The following is a 19,102-nucleotide window of genomic DNA, read 5'->3' as shown; positions in this document are numbered from 1 at the left end:
ACACTGACCCGCCGTCCTAACAAGAGCCCGTTTCCTAGCCTTGCTCTCTCCACTTCTGTCACCAGCTGATTCCTCCCACCCCTCTGGCCCCACCCATCACCAGTGTGTCTGTTCTTCCAGAAAAGAACTGCTCTTCCTGTGGTCACCACTCACTCAGGTGTCCAGCAGGAAGGGCCACTACCCACCTAAGCCTGAGTAACATGACAACACAAAACCAGGGGATCACATGACTCTCCCAGATGAAAGAGACCGATGATACCTCTGAAATCGTCTGAGAATGGTCACCAGCCTCTCCGGTAAACACGCGAAAGCAGGCTGAGCGCTCGCCCTGGGGCAGCCTTCGGCAGAGGTGGGGACTTACCCATATATCACGTCGTCATCCGAGTCGTTGAGCATGGAGAAGGCGGGATTGTCCTTCAGCTGGGACTCTGAAAACCAACAAGCATTTGAACGTCACTAGCCCAGAGAGGCAGGATGCTGTTCTAGAAGAAGGGTGGGAGTCAGAAAGGGCTGGATTCCAATCCCCGCTTCCCCGTTCACCGCCTGCGTGAACCGGACAGGTCGTTCTGTCCCCCGGGGGGTGCCGCGGGAAGACTGAGCGGAAGCCTGGGGGGAAGGGCCGCCTGGAGCAGCCAGCGGGCGGGCTCCCCGCACCCCAGGGTCCCGCAGGTCCTCACTGGGAGCAGGGCCGGGTGACCTGGTCTGCCTGCTGCGCCCACCCGCCCCGGGCCTGCGCACAGCTGCTGGTCCACAGCCCGTCAGCCGTCACCTCCGCCCGGACCCTCTGTGCACGTGCTGAGAGCCCATCCATGGGCAGCCAGGTGGCCCTGCCGTCCCGGCCCCAGGAGTTCTCACTCTCCTCACCCCGGGGCAAGAGGGCTGTTTTGGTTTGGTTCTTTTGGGAGGTGGGGCGGGGTGTACATCTGGCTTTCTTTTGAAGGTCACGGCACTCATTTCCAACAGACTTTATTTCGCGGGGCTGACGGACACGCTCGTGTCAGGACCCACGGACACACTCCGTTCCTGCATCTTGGGCTGTAAGGACACAGCACCTGCTGGGCTCCCCCTGCGGCTCAGGGCTCACTATCCGAGCCCGCCTGGTCTCTCTGCTAAAGAGGGAGCTGGGGAGGCGGGGCCGGAGCTGCTGCCCAAGCTCCCTGGTCAGCGACCCTGGCCGGCGGCTTACCGTACAGGGCATTCTTCGAGGGCGAATACACAAAGGCCAAAGTGTAGAGGTAAAAGTTCAGCAGGCCGTAGAAAGATAAGAATTCAGCTGGTGACACTGGTCAAGGGAAGCAGCAGAGCTGGGAACCGTCTATTTGGACACGTCAGCCGGCCCCTCCCCCAACCGCCAGTGACTGCTAAGCAGCAGGCAGGACCCCGGGGGCCACACCCAGACATCGGGCACCACGGGGCAGGCCCACGCCGGAGGTTACAGTGCCTCTCCAGGGGCCCCTGGAAACCACAGGTGACCGCGCCCTCTCCTCTCCATGGACGCCTCTGGAGGTGGCAGGACCTGATGAGAGCAAGTCGCAGGCAAAGGGCAGGAAGGAGAGTCAAGAATAAAAGGAAGAACTGGATCCAGACTCTCAAACTAGTCCTTTTTAATCTTTTCTGAATTACACGCCCCTGTGAGAACCTGATAAAAGCACTGTGTGAAATTCAGTCACAAAAACGTGAAAAATCATGCATTGATTCTAAGGATGTAAGTAAGAGAAGAGGCCCCACGGAAGGAAGCCAAGACGTGAGGGATGAACCCCAGGGTCTCCCCTGATGGATGCCGTCACTGAAGGCGGGAGTGGGAGGCACACACTTCACCCGATTATGCACCCGAAAGAGGAGCCTACTGCCAAGGCAGCGGGGCCTCAGGGACTCGAAGGAGGCCCCGCTGCTCACAAGCCCTCCCCGGAGACACAGGTGTCAACTGCAGCTGGACACATCTGGGACTCGGTAAGGGATGCCATCTGGGGAGAGGGAGAGGTGGGCAGCCCTGGCCTGACCCGAGGCTTGGATGGTGAGTGGACCCGCTGCGGTCCCTGCCCCACAGAGAGGAGAGGGGGGCGTGGAGGGTGGGGGCAGGCGCTGGGGCCCCTGGACCTCTCATTCACACGGACGGGGGTGAGGCCCCCAGGGCATGCCTCTTCCTGACTTTCACAGGCCTGCAACGCTACCCACCCCACCGGGGTGTGTGCCTGACGCCCGACATCTTCCCACGAAAGGATATAATTCTGGTAGTGAGTTGACAGTTCAGCTACAAAGTTGTCTTGTAATACTTGTGCTCCGAACCTTAAATAAAGGATGACGATGCTGAAAGAGAAGGGGGGTGGACAGTACATAAAAACATACCGAGACACAGCACTGGCTGCACATAACTTGCCACATTTACTGTCTAGTCCTGATTTTCTCTGCGTGGAGACTCGTACACGTGCACACAGCCCCTCCACTGGGCTCCTGGTCTCAGATCCAGGGACGAGGTCAGCAGCGGCCGACACAGCCCCCGTCGCAGCCTCGAGTCCAGGTCCCTGGGCACGTGCTCCCCCTCTGCTCTTACCCAGTTTGTGCCGTCTGGACCATCTCCTCCAACAGACCACCAGCCCCCGGGGGACAGTCTGCCCGTCTTGTCCTCTTCCCCCCACCGGGCAGTGGTTCACATACCTGTCCGACACCTGCCCACCAACGCACGTGCCGACAGACGGTTCTGGTACTGGGGAGCCCACTTCCCCTCCCTGGGGTCCAGTCTCCACTCCAGCCAGACAGTTTAATAAAATGTGAACCAGGTCCCTTCACCTCCTGGCTTAAAACCTTGCGAAGGGTTCCCACCACTGAGAATGGAACCGAAGACTCCTCACCATGGCCTGCGAGGCGACCTGACCTCCCGGTGGCCACCCTCCCTCGCGTCCTCACGCCCTGCGACGCTGCTGTCCCTGAGCCCAGGCTTCAGGGTCCTACTTCAGGCCCCAGGCCCCCTGCTCAGAGAGCCGTCCCCCACGAGCCTCCGTACAGCAGCTGTGGCCCTCCTGCCATCGTCCATCCCTCTGCTTTCATTACGGCGTTTAGGCTGTCTTTAAATTTTGTATCACTGCCCTCCCCGCCGGACAGAGAGGAGCCTGTCTGCCCAGTTACCAGTGGAGGTACTTCCTGGGTATCTGCTGCACGAATGAATCCCCTTGAAACGCAGACGAAGGAAGATCCCCAAAGCATAACAACTTCTAGACAGACGTACAGAGGTCACCACAAGGAGACGGCAGCTCCCAGCCCGTGGACTGGGGCAGCCTGAGGGCGAGGCTGTGTGAGGGGAGGTGAGGGCTGCTGACGTGTAAAAGGAGGTGAGGGTGTGCACGTGAGGCTGCACCAAGGGCTGCAGAGAGACTGAGTGACAACACGGGAACCTCTGTTCTCAGGTGAATTTAGATGCTGAATAAAACCAGCTCGTTTTGAAGACCAGGCCAAGTTCACATGCTCTGGTGAGGGACGCACACAACTCCTCCAGGGCCGGGTGAATGAACCCAGATGCCTCCAGGATCCCCCATCCAACAAGGCCGGGACCCCAGCGCAGTGGTGGAAAGCCGGCCACTCGGAGCCCGGACTGGCTCCCACCAGGGAAAGGGCTTGAGAGCCACTTATTTGCCATCCAAACAACCGAGAAAGCAATGCAGGTAACTAGATGTGATTCCCCGTCGGGATTTTGATTTTAGGAGAAAGCGACACACCAGAAACAAGCAAGCAATCATCTGGAATTCATCAAAGAGCCGGCTTTCTGCGCTCCCTCGGGCCAGCCCGCGGACCCGGCAGAGTCCTCTGCACCCGCTCTGCTGCACGGCATCTCCTGCCCACTTCCCTCGGGCAGCAGCGTGTGTGCTTCAACGATGCCCACTTACAGTCCTGTCCTTGGGGCAGCAAAAGGACCCCAGGGGCCAAGCACATCACCCAGGATTCTAACTCTCTGACTTGTCTCTACTGCGTCTGCTGCCTTCCAGGGCACGTGTCAGAGCAAGGGGGGAACCCGAGCAGCGCTGGGCCGCGGGCTTCGCCAAGCTCTTCTCTCCCCTGGCGCGAACAACAGAACGTGCTCCCTCAGCCACCACACGCTCAGGGCCCTGCCGGGGGGGAGGCCTCACACCAGTGGACACAGACGGCTAGAAGCACCCTAAAATTAACCCCATAAAACGGGAGAAAGACATTCATGACGGTAAAATAAAAACCCACATTTTGCTTCTTTTAAGAAATAAAGTCTTCTTACCTAATGACAAGCACTACAAAAGTCAATGCTGTCAAAAATTTCAACCTGAGATCTGAAAAAGAAGTAAATACGCCCATTAAATCACCAAATTGGAATAAATTCCACGGATCCCAGAGATCTTAAAAATAAAGCCAGACCTTCTGAACAAAACCCTTCTTCCCTCTGGACTTTAAACCTGTTAGTACCTGAAGCCCAGGAGAAATGCTGTCTCACCTCCCCGGAGGCCAGGAGGGTCTCCCAGCGAGGCCGTGGCCACTATTATTTGCTTGTGACAGATTGGGGGAAAGGATCCTATGACATCAGGTGACTTGTTTCGATTCAAGGACGAGGAAAACCACCCCTGCCACTTTGTAAGGTGCGATTCCAGAAGGATCCAGGCAGCTCCAACAGCCACACTGGCACCTGGGGCCCCAGCTGGCTTCCACCCCACAGGCCTCCCTCCAGCGTTGGCCCGAAGCACTGTCCAAATGGCCCAGAGCCACCCCTGCAGCCCTGGGCTCCCTGGGGCTGAAGGCGCTGCTCCAGCCCCTGGGTCTGCCCTCTGGGTCAGGCCGTCATTCCCCCCAGCCCATGCCAACGCAGGCAGCCCTGCACCAGGGGGGTCTGAGACAAGCGCTTACCTACATAAGGCATGTGACGCAGCTCGGAGCAGGCCCGCACGATCAGGAACAAAAGGTATAAGATGTACATGGTGGCCACCACCATGAAGAAAACCTTCATTCCCTGGAGCGAAACCAGACGGGCACTTGAATGACAACAGGGTCTCGGTGTTGCTTCTCCCTCCGATAGCATAAGCAGGAAAGCCAGAGCTTTCTAAGCGGGACCCGGAGCCCTGAAGGCCACAGCCTAGAGCAACACAAGAGCACGCTGCTGCCGCTCTGACTGTCCTCAGCCCGGCTCAACCTCTCTGCGAGCGCAGGTGGCCAGCTCACCCCAGGAGGACACCCCGGCCCCTGCTCGTCAGACGCGCCAACGCCTGCATGACACACGGAAAGCTCCGAGCGTGGGGCCTGGAACGTAGCAGGTGCTCAATAAACGGCAGCGGCTCCTACTTGTCTCCCCGGGATGAGGGCCTGGCTCCCTGCCCTGCTTAGGAAGACAGTGCTATGTGTCAAGAAAGCATCCAGGCCTGGATCTCAATTTTTCTGGACCTTGGTTTTCTTTTCTGTGAAATGAGGGCTTGAACTAGATCACCTAGGAGACAATGGGTCTAAACCACACATGAACTTCCTGTGGACTTTGCCACATAACCAGCTGGCAAGCTTGTATCAACAGCACAATTTAAGTTACAAAATCCAGCGACTTTCTAAGCCAGCAGTTAAAAAAAAATTCCTCTGGCTTCATTAACAATCCTTACCTGAAAATTTCCTGTGTCAACTCGATACTGGTACATTGGATCATGTAATTCATTAATTCTAGAAATATGATGTTATAAAAAAAATAGGTTAATAATTAGTTTACTTTTTATTTTACACTTTCTCTCACTTGGCTTTTTAAAAAACTTACTCACATAAACTACTTGCTGACCGACAGTAAAAGATTTTTAAAAAGTAATCCTCAATTTATGAGAAATCCCAAATTACCTATTGAAAATGCACACAACACTGCTAGACTTACTGTCCACAGTCAACAGTAGTGTGAAGTACAGTGTTTATCATTAAGAAAATCCCTTTACTAGTTCTCTTTCCATTTTAAGAGCTGTTTTCCAGGCACCTTTTCAACGGCATATATGGGCACCAGGAAATAGATGAGCACACAAAGAAAGCAAGAGAAGTAAACATAAACTTCTATGAAGCGCATTTCAAAATGACACCGGGCTGCTGAGACGACAGGCGGGTGGGAAGAGGGAAGCGGAGACGTGTGCTGAGTCCTATCATTACTGTGCCAGGTGCCAATATCATACCCCTGAGATGGGACTAGTTTCTGCAGAAGATCCTACTTGGGTGAATCAGGTTGTTACTACGTTAGGCTTCTGCGGTGGTTCCATTTCACAGTTGGACAAAAATACTAAGGATCAACGCTGGGAGCTGGTATAAGGATGGGGAGGTTTAAAGACACAAGCCAAAGGAGAAACTTAAAACACCTGGGGACACTGGAGAGCCAGGAGCCGACCTGAGCGTCATTCTACAAATGAAGTCTCTGCCTCTCCAAAGGAGAAATCTGAAAAGACGTGGTCTTTTTCGTTTTCCACCTTAGACTAGAAGAATCGTGTCCATCTCTACATGCCATTCAAGCAGAAATGAACCCTCAGTTTAAGTCACACTACCAAATCATGAAACACTGGGTGACAGATTCCTTTCTGGGTGAGTTCACAAAACACAGTCAGCTTTGGGTCTGTCCACCTTGTTAAATGCTTTCCAAGACTGAAGTTTCACACATAATAAAATTACTCACGTCTGCCATATTCCGAGGGTAACACAGGCCAACCACAATAGTCCAACAATGAAGCATTTGGGCAAATAGAAAGTCAAGCACTTCCTTTCTCCCTTAAAAAAAAATAAAAGAAAGAAATAGAGAAGTTAGTAATTCTAGCAAACTATTACCCCCTCACAGACCACAACGGATCATAGATACGCCCATCATTTCCACACAGCACACACTCTTCTGTTGACTATGAGGCTGAAGGCAGGTTCCCAAGGACAAGTTCACCCTAAGGTTATCACCAGAGTCTGGAACAGAAGGACTGAGTCCCCCACTCCCCCCGGAAGCGCTGACGGCTCACCTGCACCCGGATCCCATGGTACACGCACAGCCAGAAGAGCAGCAGCGCGCACAGGAACACAGACTGGAAGAGGTCGTCCAGCATCCCCGGGAACCAGCTGTTCACCAGGAAGGAGAGGGGGAAGAACGGGTCTGCAAGGCAAAAGGCAGACAGGCCTGGGAAGGCAGACTTGCCAGCACCCGGCAGGGCACCCGGCCCCGTGCGAGGGCAGAGCTCATGATCGCTTTCCCCCCCGGCCAGAGCCATGGGGAAGCTAGCGAACTAATGGCTGTCTTGTTTTTCAAAACACCGAAAAGCCAAAGAACAGATTGCTCCAGGAACGAGTACTGAGCGCCGTCTGCTCGTGCCAGCCGCTCCTCCCCGCAGGCCTGGGAGTCCCGGCGCTGCAGCTCTGGAAGCAGATGCTTTCTGCAGCAGGGCACGAGAGGCAGACAGCACTGCTGCCACCCTCAGCCAAGTCCCAAGACGGTGTCGCGGCCCTTCCGGGTTTTAACCTCCAGGCAGGGGGAAAGCTGCAGGCACCGCCGCGTCCTGGAGCAATGTCCCTCGGGCCGCACGGCGTTACCACCTGTTCCTTCAGGGGCCCCCAGGCCACCCCCAGGATGCCTTTCAGCTTTCAACATTAAAGGGGAAAGCGCTGAAGTAAAAATGGTACCTACCGTTGTAAAGCAGCAGCAGAGGCAGGAGAATGGACATCCACTTCTGCTCGATGCCCCAGTCTCGCATGGAAAACTTCCGGAGGGAGTGAGCAAACAGGCACTGTGAACCAGACCAGGCCCCCAGTCACCGTCTTTGCCCACCCCGCCGAGCATCACCTTACGTCTGTCTTCCTAAATCAAAGGTCTCAGTGCCAGCCAAGACCCGATGAGCCAACCCCTTGCTGAACCGACCCTGAGACCACCAGTGACAACTGGGAGAAGATGGTGAATTGCTGCAAAGGAGCCTCGATAAGACGGTCATGGCTGTTCCCACAGGGGCAGGAGGTGACGAGAAATACAATGGCCATAACCCCCCTGGCCCCCCAGCCTCCTCCTGGGCAGGCTGCTTCTACCAGGCCGGCTCCCACTGAGCCGCAGGGAAGGACCTCCCCGGGCACAGGCCACAGGCTCCCAGAGGTGCGACTTTCACAGATGACGCCAGCTTCTAGGGAGGCGCCAGGGCTCCCAGAGGAAAAGCCAAGGAATGAGGCTTATACACAACCACGGTCACACGATGTGCTTCTTTCAAACACCCCCCTGAAGGGGCAGTGGCCCATGGGAGAGCTTTCTTTAAACTCTAAAACATCACACAAGTTGTGATTTTTAAGCCTGGAGTCGTTTTGTTTTTCTCTGCAGTCTAACGTAAGCCAATAATTTCCTAAGCAATTTGGACTTCCTGGGCTGATGGACCATCTCCCCCAGTCTGTCTGTCAGAATCAGGCCCATTTCTCTTGTTTGAGAGCATGGGGCCCTGGGTACCAGTTCTCTGGGCCCCAGAGTATGGCAGCAGAATCCCAGGCAACAGAAATCCTTCAAGGAACAGCAAGGATTTCTGACCAAATATAAACAGCAGTTTTCCACTTTCCTTTAGTGAGTTCACCAGGGGAGGCCCTGGCCATCCCAGCTCTCAGGGTACTCCGTGGCCGTGTCCTGCCTTCCAGCCACACCCAGATCACCACCGTCTGGCATTTCCCTCACACGCCCCCTGTGAGCCTGTGTCCTTCTGTGCATACAGTTAGTCTGCGAAGCAACAAGTTCCTGGGGTGGCAACTGGAGCGACCACCACTGCCAAGAACGGACGTCCTAAACGTCACTCCCTCCGCGTCAGCACAGGGCAGGCAGCTGACGGGGGCAGGATACCACCCTCCGGGCACACTTCCTTTTCCTCCAATTTATAACTTCCCACCTTCACTGGCTGGGCCTCCGTGGGGACTGCCTGTACTCTGTGGGTTACCACCCTCCAAAGACACGGTGCACCCGAGGACAGAGACCTCGGATCCCAAACGGGCCGAAAGCCTGCACGTCCAAAGCCCATCTGCACTCTCCTGAAAGAGCCCAAAGCCTGAAAGGTCTGGTCCACTTTTCCAAATGTAAAAGCCAAGAACGGGCTGTATCTGCACTCAAAGAAGGTCATTCAAACGAGGCAGAATCCCTCCACACGGATTAAATGGTACTTCTCACCGCACACCGATGAGAATTCACTTACAAGTCAGTGACCTGTAATTACTGTGACGCTACGCAGTGCTTACTTACTGAAGATACCGCAGCGTTCTTGCAGCACAGCACCCCAGTAGAAATACAGACTATTCAGTACCATCAGGTCGGCCCACTGGATGGAGTCCTCCCGCACTCTAATAACCATAATTTACGAACTAACTTTGCCCGTGTTTGGATTCTGACATAATCTGCTAGGTGAACGGTACTTACAGTGACAATGAAGGTAAGCACCACAAAGACGAATCGGAACCAAATTTCCAAGTGGGAAAATGCAGGGTCGTAAGTCTTCCACTACAGTGGAAAGCAGGAAAACAATTTGAAAAGAATTCATCTAAAAGGAAGTACACCACATTATTTATTTATTTTTATATGGTGTGCCCATACAATGGAATACTCTTTTTTTTTTAATGTCTTCTATTTATTTATTTATTTTTGGCTGTGCTGGGTCTTCACTGCTGCATGCGGGCTTTCTCTAGTTGTGGCGAGCGGGGGCTACTCTTTGTTGAGGTGCGCAGACTTCTCACTGTGGTGGCTTCTCTTGTTGCGGAGCACGGGCTCTAGGCGCATGGGCTTCAGTAGCTGTGGCTCACGGGCTCTAGAATGCAGGCTCAGTAGTTGTGGCACACGGGCTTAGTTGCTCCGTGGCATGTGGGTCTTCCTGGACCAGGGCTCGAACCCCTGTCCCCTGCATTGGCAGGCGGATTCTTAACCACTGCGCCACCAGGGAAGTCCCCACCACATTATTAATAATAGTTATCTCTAAATGCGAGACTACAGGTAGTTTAAAATGTTCTCTTACACTTTCTTACATGTTCTAAAACTTTAACACTTAGTACATTTTATTTTTATATTAAAGAACACACACCTTGTACCAAGAGTTGAAAATAGCTTTAACTGGTGGCATACTAATGATGAATCTGGCAGATAAATTATTCTGTAATAATAGTAATAGCATTTGGCTTTTAAATCTCATGTCAAAGATCAATGCTGTCAATCTCTTTATTAGAAAAAGCCATGCTTTCCATGAAAAGAAATAGATTTTTAAACAACGCAAAAATGTAAGTATGATGTTCTAAAAAAGACTGAGTGAAACGTATAGATATGAATCTGAGACAAAAAAAAAAATACTGTGGAATTACGGTTGTCAGTTCTTGTGCTGAGTAGTCTCACTCATACCAAGTGCATGGCTAACAGAGCAAGGATGAGGCCCCACGTGCTGACAGCAGGTGGAAGGCAGCCCTTCCCACCTCGGTTACCAGCCAGATTCATCACCAGACCCCAGGACACGGCACTGCACTGGGCTAGGGAGCCCCATCATTTTAATGCAGTGAATTAAAATCATCTGAGCAATTTAAAAATTGTAACAGACAGAGCAACAGATAGAGTTAAAGACACCAGATTCACCTTATTTGCCTCAAACGTTAAATGCATACACACACACACACACACACACAAAGACCCTGGACACGAGGCAATGAAGGGCCATAATCTCTAGCTGATGGGGGACAGGTGCACCCTCTGGTCACCCCAAGCCCTGGGGGAACCCGAGCAGAGCCCAGTGGTCTCGGAGTCGCAAACACACCGCTGTGAGTGCAGGGACACAGCTCACCGGCTGTGACTCACAGGACAGAGCACTAACAGAGGTACAGAGCAAGCTCCGGCCATGTGCCAAATGTCGCCCTCCCCACGTCTTCACCTGAATAACTGATCTGCGCATGACAGTGAGTAAAGCACCCAAGGCCAGGGGAAAATCCCTAAAAGGATCACTAGCACTCACTGAAGGCCAGTAACAGTAAGAAAAGTGCACAATCAGAGGGATATTGTAGAGCGTACTCCGAGCGCTTTTATCTCAGTGGTGGGGAAGAATTAGCCTTCGACTCAATGCTGCTTTGGTCCCACCCAGCAAAGTTTAAAATCAAGGCCTGAAAAGCACAAACTGTTCCCAAGTAACGTTACCACATCCTAGAACAGAGCTCAAGGATATTTATCAGAACACAAAACTCTAGCAATCAATAATGTCTGACATTGAATCAAAAATACCAGACGTGTAAAGAAAGCAAGAAAATATGAAACATGATAAGAAGAAAACTAATCAATCAAAACTGACCCAGAAATCGCAGACGACAGCATTAGTAGATAAGGACATCAAGAAGCTAGAGGAGAGTTTGCACACGTGAAGCAGAGACCTGGAGGGTGATCAACAGCAGATTAGACATCACAGACGGTATAAACATGAAGACAGCGAAAGAATCCATTTAAAATGCAACAGAGAGAAGAATGAACAGGGCATCAGTAAGCGGTGGGACAACTTCAGGTGGCCTAGTGGATGTATATTTGGAGTCCTCAAGTTTCTACTGGCGGGAAGAAGGCAGGAGGATAGAGAAAATATTTGTAGAAATATCGGCCAAATTTTTCCCAAATTTGTTGAAAATTATAAACTCACAAATCCAGGAAGCTCAATGTACCCTAAGTACAAGAAATACGAAGAAAAGTATACCAAGGAACCCCACGATCAAACTGCTTAAATAGGTAAAAGAGAAAAATCCTAAAAGTGGCGGGAGGGGGCTGGAGAGGAGGAGAACTGTTACAGAGGACAAAGACAGGATGATAGATTTCTTGTCAAAAAATGCAAACCAGAAGACCAATGTTTTCAAAGTATTGTAAATCAAAACCACAATGCAATACCACTAACATACCTATTAGAACAGCCAAAACTAAGACTGCCCTACCGAGTGTTGACGAGATGAGGATGTGAAGCAGCTGGGACCCTCACACACCGCTGATGGGAATGTTAGACAATACAGCCACCTTGAACCCAGTCTGTCAACGTCCCAAACAGTTAAACAGACCCCTGACACATGACTCAGCATCCCATTCCTAGGTATTTACCCAAGGGAAGCGAAAGCACATGTCCATATAAAGGTTTGTACACAGAAGTTCACAGCAGTTTTATTTATAACAGCCCCAAACTGGAAACAATCCAAATATCCATGAGCAGGTGAGTGGATAAACTAACTGTGCTGTATCCACACAGGGAGTGTCCTGCAGCAACACAAGGGAATGAACTCCTGATACACCCAACATCATTCATCAGGCTCAAAGTAATTATACTGAGTGCAAGAACCCAAACATACTGTATGATTCCATTTACATAAAATTCTAAAAAATACAAACGAATTTGTAATGCAAGCAGAACTATTAACAATTGATGCTAATGGGAAAGTGGAAATCATAGTAATTAAGATCATATGGGGCTTCCCTGGTGGCTCAGTTGTTGAGAGTCCGCCTGCCAACGCAGGGGACACGGGTTTGTGCCCCGGTCCGGGAAGATCCCGCATGCCGCGGAGCGGCTGGGCCCGTGGGCCATGGCTGCTGGGCCTGTGTGTCCGGAGCCTGTGCTCCCCAACGCGAGAGGCCACAGCAGTGAGGGGCCCGCGTACCGCAAAAAAAAAAAAAAGATCATATGAATTGTAAAGTCAGAGATTCGGATTTACTTAATCTCATTAAACCTCAGATTTCTCCTCCATAAAATAGCTACTTTGAAGAATTATCATAACAATCATAACATTTAAATAAGAGGATGAACATAAAAAGTTTAGTGCAGTGCCTGGCAAAGAGCAAATATTCAGTAAATAATAGCTGCTATTATAAATCCCAAACACTACAGCTATTATGATTATTGCTATACTGTTTACATTTTACAACAGTATCATTTACAAAACGATCACAGTAGTGATTATGAGCAAATGATGGGAGGAGTGTTGATGTGAACATAATATTCAAAAAGAAAAAAGTATAATACATATCTTAGTTATAGATTTTAAGGCATGATCAAGAAGAGAAAAAAGAAGTGTTACCATCAAGAAAAGACTCACAAAATATGTTTAAAGTAACAGTGAAGAAAGTACGTATTTTTTTACCCTCAAGGGACTGTAACTCTTAAGAAAGAAAATAACCATGGACTCCCCAGAAGGAGGGGGGATTCAGTCTTAGGATTCTGTCAGAGGAGCACAAAATAGTCAACTCGCTCACTTCAAAAATTAGCACTAGAAAACAATGCTTTACTCAATAAATAAACAGCTAAACCTAAAACATGCATTTTACAGGGTTGGCCAAAGAGTCTGTTCGGGTTTTTCCGTAACATCCTACGGAAAAACCCGAACGAACTTTTGGGCCAGCCCAATAGTTCTAAAATGTGAGTTCACAGGGGGAAAGGAGGAGAAAGATGAGGAGTTGGGGTGAAGAAGGAAGACAACGTTAAACCCCGGCTTCCCCAGTTGGATCCTGGGCTGGGATCTGCCGCACAGTGGGTGCTCAATACACTGTGATGCTGGGGCCAGTCTCACTTGCTCCCGTGGCCCTTCCCCTGCCCTTTCTGCTGTAGGGAAACCACTGCCACACAGGAGCTCCCTCCAGGAGGCTGCCCTTGCCGGCAGCTGCTAAGCAGAAGCACCTGTGCCCCGCCGAGGCCAGAGCGGCCTCACAGCTCCATCTGCCGTTCACTGGTGCCAAGGGTTTGAAAAGTCCTTCTTTTCCCTAAAGTGAGCCCGAGAAGAAGGCGTGAAGCTCAGAGGACGGGGCCCCAGCCCCTCCGCTACAGACAGCATAGACAGCGGCCCTCCAGTAGCTGTGGGTCCAGTGATGCTGGGGCCAGGAGGGCAACGGTCCACAGGGATCCTGTCAAGCAGTGGTCAGTGCCTGCGCCCTAACAGGAGAGCAGTCACTGAATGGACCCAAGCCTATGGGTTTAAATATAAGTCTTTTAGTCAATATATTATGCATTTCCGTTGCACCAATTTACACTTTCACTAGCAGGGTATGAGAACTCTGGCAGTTCCACATCCTTGCCAACTCTGACATTTTTTTGCCTTTTTCACTTTAGCCATTCTGGTGGGTGTGTAATAGTGTCACTAAGATACTCTAAAGATGTACTCATTATACTTCGTTTGCTTCCAAAAAGGAAGGAAGGTAGTTTATAATAAAAATCCCGACTAGACAGAAACCATTTTGAAGGATTTTTCAAAGGTAAAACAGTAAAGAAAGAGGGTAATTATATCAGCAACCCATGCCAGGATGCTAGTAATTACTACAATTCAGCATAAAACATCTTTCAGAGATCTGTAGCAGCTAATACCAAAAGAAATGTGAGGAGCTATACAGCTTTCATTCTCTAATAAAAGGAGTTAAAACAAATGGTCAAAGGAATTCTGTTTGAAGGTTTAGATGACAGCTCACAGCATAATGGATATTGCCTTCAACAGCAATTCTATAAGATATAGAAACACTTTGCATAAGATTCTCTAGTGGCTCAATGCATCTCTAGACAAGCTGTAGGCATTATGTGAACTCGGGACTCTCTCAGGTAGCTCTGAACTTCTCGGAGTGAACGGCTGGACTGTATCTTAGACTTCCTCTTCAAATACCAGTTGCTTTTTTTAAAAACAAATAATCTTCCCTCCTGATTATAAATATAATTAATAAAAGCTCATTATTAATAATAGAGGGGAGGGCTTCCCTGGTGGCGCAGTGGTTGAGAGTCCGCCTGCCGATGCAGGGGACATGGTTTTGTGCCCTGGTCCAGGAAGATCCCACATGCCGTGGAGCGGCTGGGCCCGTGAGCCATGGCCGCTGAGCCTGCGCGTCCGGAGCCTGTGCTCCGCAAGGGGAGAGGCCGCAGCGGTGAGAGGCCCGCGTACCACAAAAAAAAAAAATAATAATAATAGAGGGGAAAAAAAGAAAATAAACATTAACCCCACCACCCAGAGATGGTCTTCAGTTTTCTAAAATACAAAATTTTAATTAACACTTTTAATTCATGTACTTTTCTTTTTTTAAAAAAAAATCAGTATGTGGTTTGTGCTATCTATCCTACTTTGTGACCAGTTTATGATTTTAACAGGTGCAGAAGAACTAATTTATTTATTTAACCAGAACATTCCTGCTGAAATGCAGATTTCTCCCAACTTCCTGCTATGAGGAACATGTTTGAACATAAATCTGTGTGGACATTTTTAATTATTTCTTTAGAATAAACTCCTAGAAGCAGAACTACTAGGTCGAAAAGAACATACACATATAGGCTTTGATACATTGCCAAACTGGCCCCCAAAGTTCAACCAATTTACACCCCGTTAACCCGTATGAGAACTTGTGTCCTTACATTTCACCAACGCTAGATGTGATTCTTCTTGTTGGTGTTTGGACTATTTGCCAGTTTGATAGGCTTTAGAAAAAAGACATTCCTTCTTGTATTCTCTAATGTTTTGGTTTGCATTTCAAAGGTTTGTTGGCCATGTGAATTTCTTATTTGGTGAAGTGCTACGCTGTTATTCTTCAATTACAAACCTAACTGTTGCCAGGCCCTCTGCTGTTACCGGGAATACAGAAATGTACCAAAGATGGAGAAAATTCTCAGGTGACGTCCCTCACAAGCCCCGAGGGTCCTACGTCTCAGCTTTGTGGATGCTGAGGACAGCTATCAAAACGAAGCTCTGACTGTTGGCATCGTTCAAGGAGCGCTGCTCTGACGGCAACTTCCTTACCGAGCCCTAAGATGAGATCACATGGCCTGCCTTCGACCAGCGAGGGCGGCATGACATGAACCAGGTTTATCTGAAACATGTATCGAATTATTTAGGAATAAGTTTAAGAGGAAATGTAAACAGATACAAAAGATGGAAGGAGAGAACCACAATCAAAAACAAACAAAACAACAACAACCAAAAAAAAACAAACAAACAAAAAACAAACAAAACAGTGGCCCAAGCCCACATAATAGGGCTGGGGCGAGGTAAAGCCCGTGGGGAAAACTGCTGAGCACTTTGATAAAGGGCTTGTAGGGGATGACGTTCCTATAAAGACGACAGAAAGGAAAGCTCCCTCGCGGGGAAAACCTGCATTCTCCAATCAGAAGGATGCGAAATAGCAAAGTCTAAAGCACAGATGTTATCACAAGATGAGTCCGAAGAGTGCCTGAGCTCACGGCATCTGTCTGAGGCCCCATCTGGGTTCAACCTCTGCATCGTGAACCTGAGGACACGGGCAGAATGCTAATCAGATCTTCTGAAGACAAAGTTTGAGGAAATCATTTGCACAACAAGGAACAGAATCCAGATTCAAACTCAAAGATCCGGAGAGTCTGGGGAGGAGCTAAAAGCACTGAGAAGAAACTCAGGAGCAGAGGGTCACGTCTGAGTAGCGTCTGAACTGTGAGAAACCCACCACGGGAGCCAGGAATGAAGGAGACTAGGCTGAACAGCAGAATAAGTCCGCGGGGTCCGACAGGTGATGCAGCTTCTAGAGGAGCTGGCATCTGGGGGCCCACCTGCTCCCTCCCCAGGGGGGCACGCCTCTCGGCCAGGCTGACTCGGGGCCATGGGGAGGAAACCTGGAGTCTTAGGGGCCCAGAAGCCACCCCCCCGGGGCTTTGTGAAGGAAAAGGAAAGACCTCAGAGACAGCCATCTTCGAACACCTGCGGAGCGATCCGGCAGATAAAGAATAAACAAACTCGCTTTGGGTAGTCTAGAGACAGCACGTGAAGAAAAGTAGCAAGACTGTAGCAACGGCTACCATTTGTCAAGCACACACAACGAGCAGGCGCTGGGCATGACCCCAAGCCCAGCTGACCTCCAGAGGCCTCCCAGGAAACACAGAAAATCGCAGAGGTGGGAGTGCCCGTAAGGGTGCAGGAGGGCTCCCACACACCACAACCTCTCAGCAAAGGGGACCCCTTTGTCCAAATAAAAACCTGTGTATAAACGTTCATAGCAGCGTTATTCACAACAGCCCAAAAATGGAAACAACCCAAATGCCCATCCACCGATGAATGGATACACAAAAGGCAGCACACACGTACAATGAAATATTATTCGGCAAAAGAGGAATGAAGTGCCGTTACCAGCAAAGCACAGAGGAACCGTGAAAACACCGCTTAGTGAAAGAAGTCATTCACAAAAGAGCACAAAGTATATGATTCCATTCATATGACATGTCCACTACAGGCAAATCCATACAGAGAGAAGGCAGAGTAGTGATTGCCAGGGGCTGGGGGAGGGAGAAATGAGAGGCGACTACTAATAGACTTCTTTTATGGCGTGTGAATTACATCTCAAAAAAGCATAATTTAAAAAAGGAACCCACTAGCACCTCCCTTTAATAGTCACAGCTGTACGAGGTGGGTGGCTATTTTATGATAAGGAAACAGAGGCGCAACAGTGTCAAACTGTAAATGGTGGTGCTGGGATCTGAACCCAGTTCTTCTGGCTGATCTAACACCCGTGTCCCTAGTCACCCTGATGATTATTCTGACTCCCAACAAGCGGCAGGAACAAGGAGGCTGATTTCAGCCGGACACGAGACAAGAAAGTCTAACCATCAGAGCTGCATGACTGGGGGCAGACAGGCACGTGAGAGCAGGGACCCTTCACCAAGAGGTCTGGCAGGGTCTGAAGACCACTCACAGGCCTGGAGAAGGGGGTCCTGCCTTCCTTGGAGGGTACACCTGGCAACTTCTCCATTACCTCCCAGCTGGAAGGCTACTCTCGCTCCTAAACCTCAGAACACCATGGTTTTCCAATTCCATGCTGTTTCTTGAAGCAGCTGTGGTCCCATACACGTAAGAAACTGTGGTTTCTCTACAGTTTTTAGAACTGTACATGTCTTCCACTGTCCAAAATAACATGATTTCGATGCTGTGATTTATCTCAGTCATTCCACAAAGAATGGAAGCTAAACAAATGAGCCACGGAAACGCCGCGGTCAGCTGGTATACTTACGGTGAAGTTCATTTCCTTGATGCGTTCCTTCAGGTGTTTGAATCCCACAGTCACTGTATATTGAGTGTAATTCAAGTAGCTGAGGTGAGCCACAATAATCTCTGCACATTTCTGCAAATGCACAAGGAAGATCTGTGTCCTTAAAGCCAGCAAGACTCACTCTTGAACCAACTGACCCACGAAGTAACACATTCCAACAACAGATGATCCAAGAGATCATCTCCAGGGAACTTGCCAGAAGCTCAGAAAACTTCAGATGCCAGCCAAAACCAGCTCTTAGAAAGCAAGACCCAAATGGACATAGTTAGAAACAAATAATACATGGTCTACAATCGTTAGAACCTTTCTACTTCACGGACCAGTCAAATGCACTCACCCCTGCACATGTGAGGGTCCTCGTCCGATTGTGAACTTTATTATGAATGAACATGGTGGTCCCGTCCTGAGCTACACCATCGACCTTAACAGTCATGGTGAAGTTTGTCTGAATAGCTGTTTCTACAAAAGAAAGAAATCCAGTGTTAAGAGACCACGAGAGGCCGTCACACCTGCAGAAGTGCCTGCCTGGCTGTGTGTCGGCCGGGAAGGTTCTGTGATGCATCAGCCTCCCTACATCTGCCAAACTCACACTTGCCAGCCAAGTCCAGCCCTTCCATGAACTTGCTTCTCACCCACCCCCAAGTTTCATTTCACAAAAGGACAAATATTTCATGGCTAATAAAGTTTTATTTTTTAATTTCCCATATAAAATTTAATTGAACTTCATACCAAAATAAAAACAGGTTTCTTATTTTTTCTGATTATATAATTCATTGTTTTTCTGATTATATGCTCATTGCTTAAAAATATCAAAGACCAAAAATATAAAGATGGTATTAAACATGTATAATCCCACAACCAGAGAAACTATAATTTCATGTTTGTGTCCATCCTTCCAGACTGTTTTCTAGACACACAAATATATACTGATATCAAATTTATTTATGCTTTTTAAAATGTTATAAAAAGAGGTTAATTTTTTTGTAATATGCATTTTTTTTCACTTAATTTACTGCAGTCATTGGGTTATCTTTTCAAATTCTTTCAACCAAAGTGCTTCCTCTAAATCACAGTATATAGAAAACGACGTGGAGCATCTGCTCGGTTCTCAGGGAGGGTGCGTGACAGGGT

At 49.5% G+C, this 19,102-nt stretch overlaps 1 protein-coding gene across 2 annotated transcripts in view; it reads right to left on the bottom strand.

The window, feature by feature from the left end:
• The window catches only part of TMEM181 (transmembrane protein 181), a 48,116-nt gene that overhangs the window by 4,087 nt on the left and 24,927 nt on the right, over positions 1-19,102 (bottom strand). For both annotated transcript variants that reach the window (XM_079939893.1, XM_079939894.1), the window contains 12 exons: positions 18,309-18,430; positions 17,933-18,043; positions 9,368-9,448; positions 7,622-7,721; positions 6,963-7,093; positions 6,635-6,726; positions 5,598-5,655; positions 4,861-4,963; positions 4,241-4,292; positions 2,225-2,307; positions 1,187-1,276; positions 362-428 (listed from right to left, as the gene is read on the bottom strand). In XM_079939893.1, the coding sequence (XP_079796019.1) occupies positions 362-428; positions 1,187-1,276; positions 2,225-2,307; positions 4,241-4,292; positions 4,861-4,963; positions 5,598-5,655; positions 6,635-6,726; positions 6,963-7,093; positions 7,622-7,721; positions 9,368-9,448; positions 17,933-18,043; positions 18,309-18,430 (1,090 nt within the window). The remainder of the gene's footprint in view (positions 1-361; positions 429-1,186; positions 1,277-2,224; positions 2,308-4,240; positions 4,293-4,860; positions 4,964-5,597; positions 5,656-6,634; positions 6,727-6,962; positions 7,094-7,621; positions 7,722-9,367; positions 9,449-17,932; positions 18,044-18,308; positions 18,431-19,102) is intronic.

The sequence above is a fragment of the Stenella coeruleoalba genome (genome assembly GCF_951394435.1).
Source record: "Stenella coeruleoalba genome assembly, chromosome: 12".
In the NCBI taxonomy this organism is placed as follows: Eukaryota; Metazoa; Chordata; class Mammalia; order Artiodactyla; family Delphinidae; genus Stenella; species Stenella coeruleoalba.
Note: the sequence above shows the minus strand (reverse complement) of the source record. Positions and strands in the feature narration are given on the sequence as shown.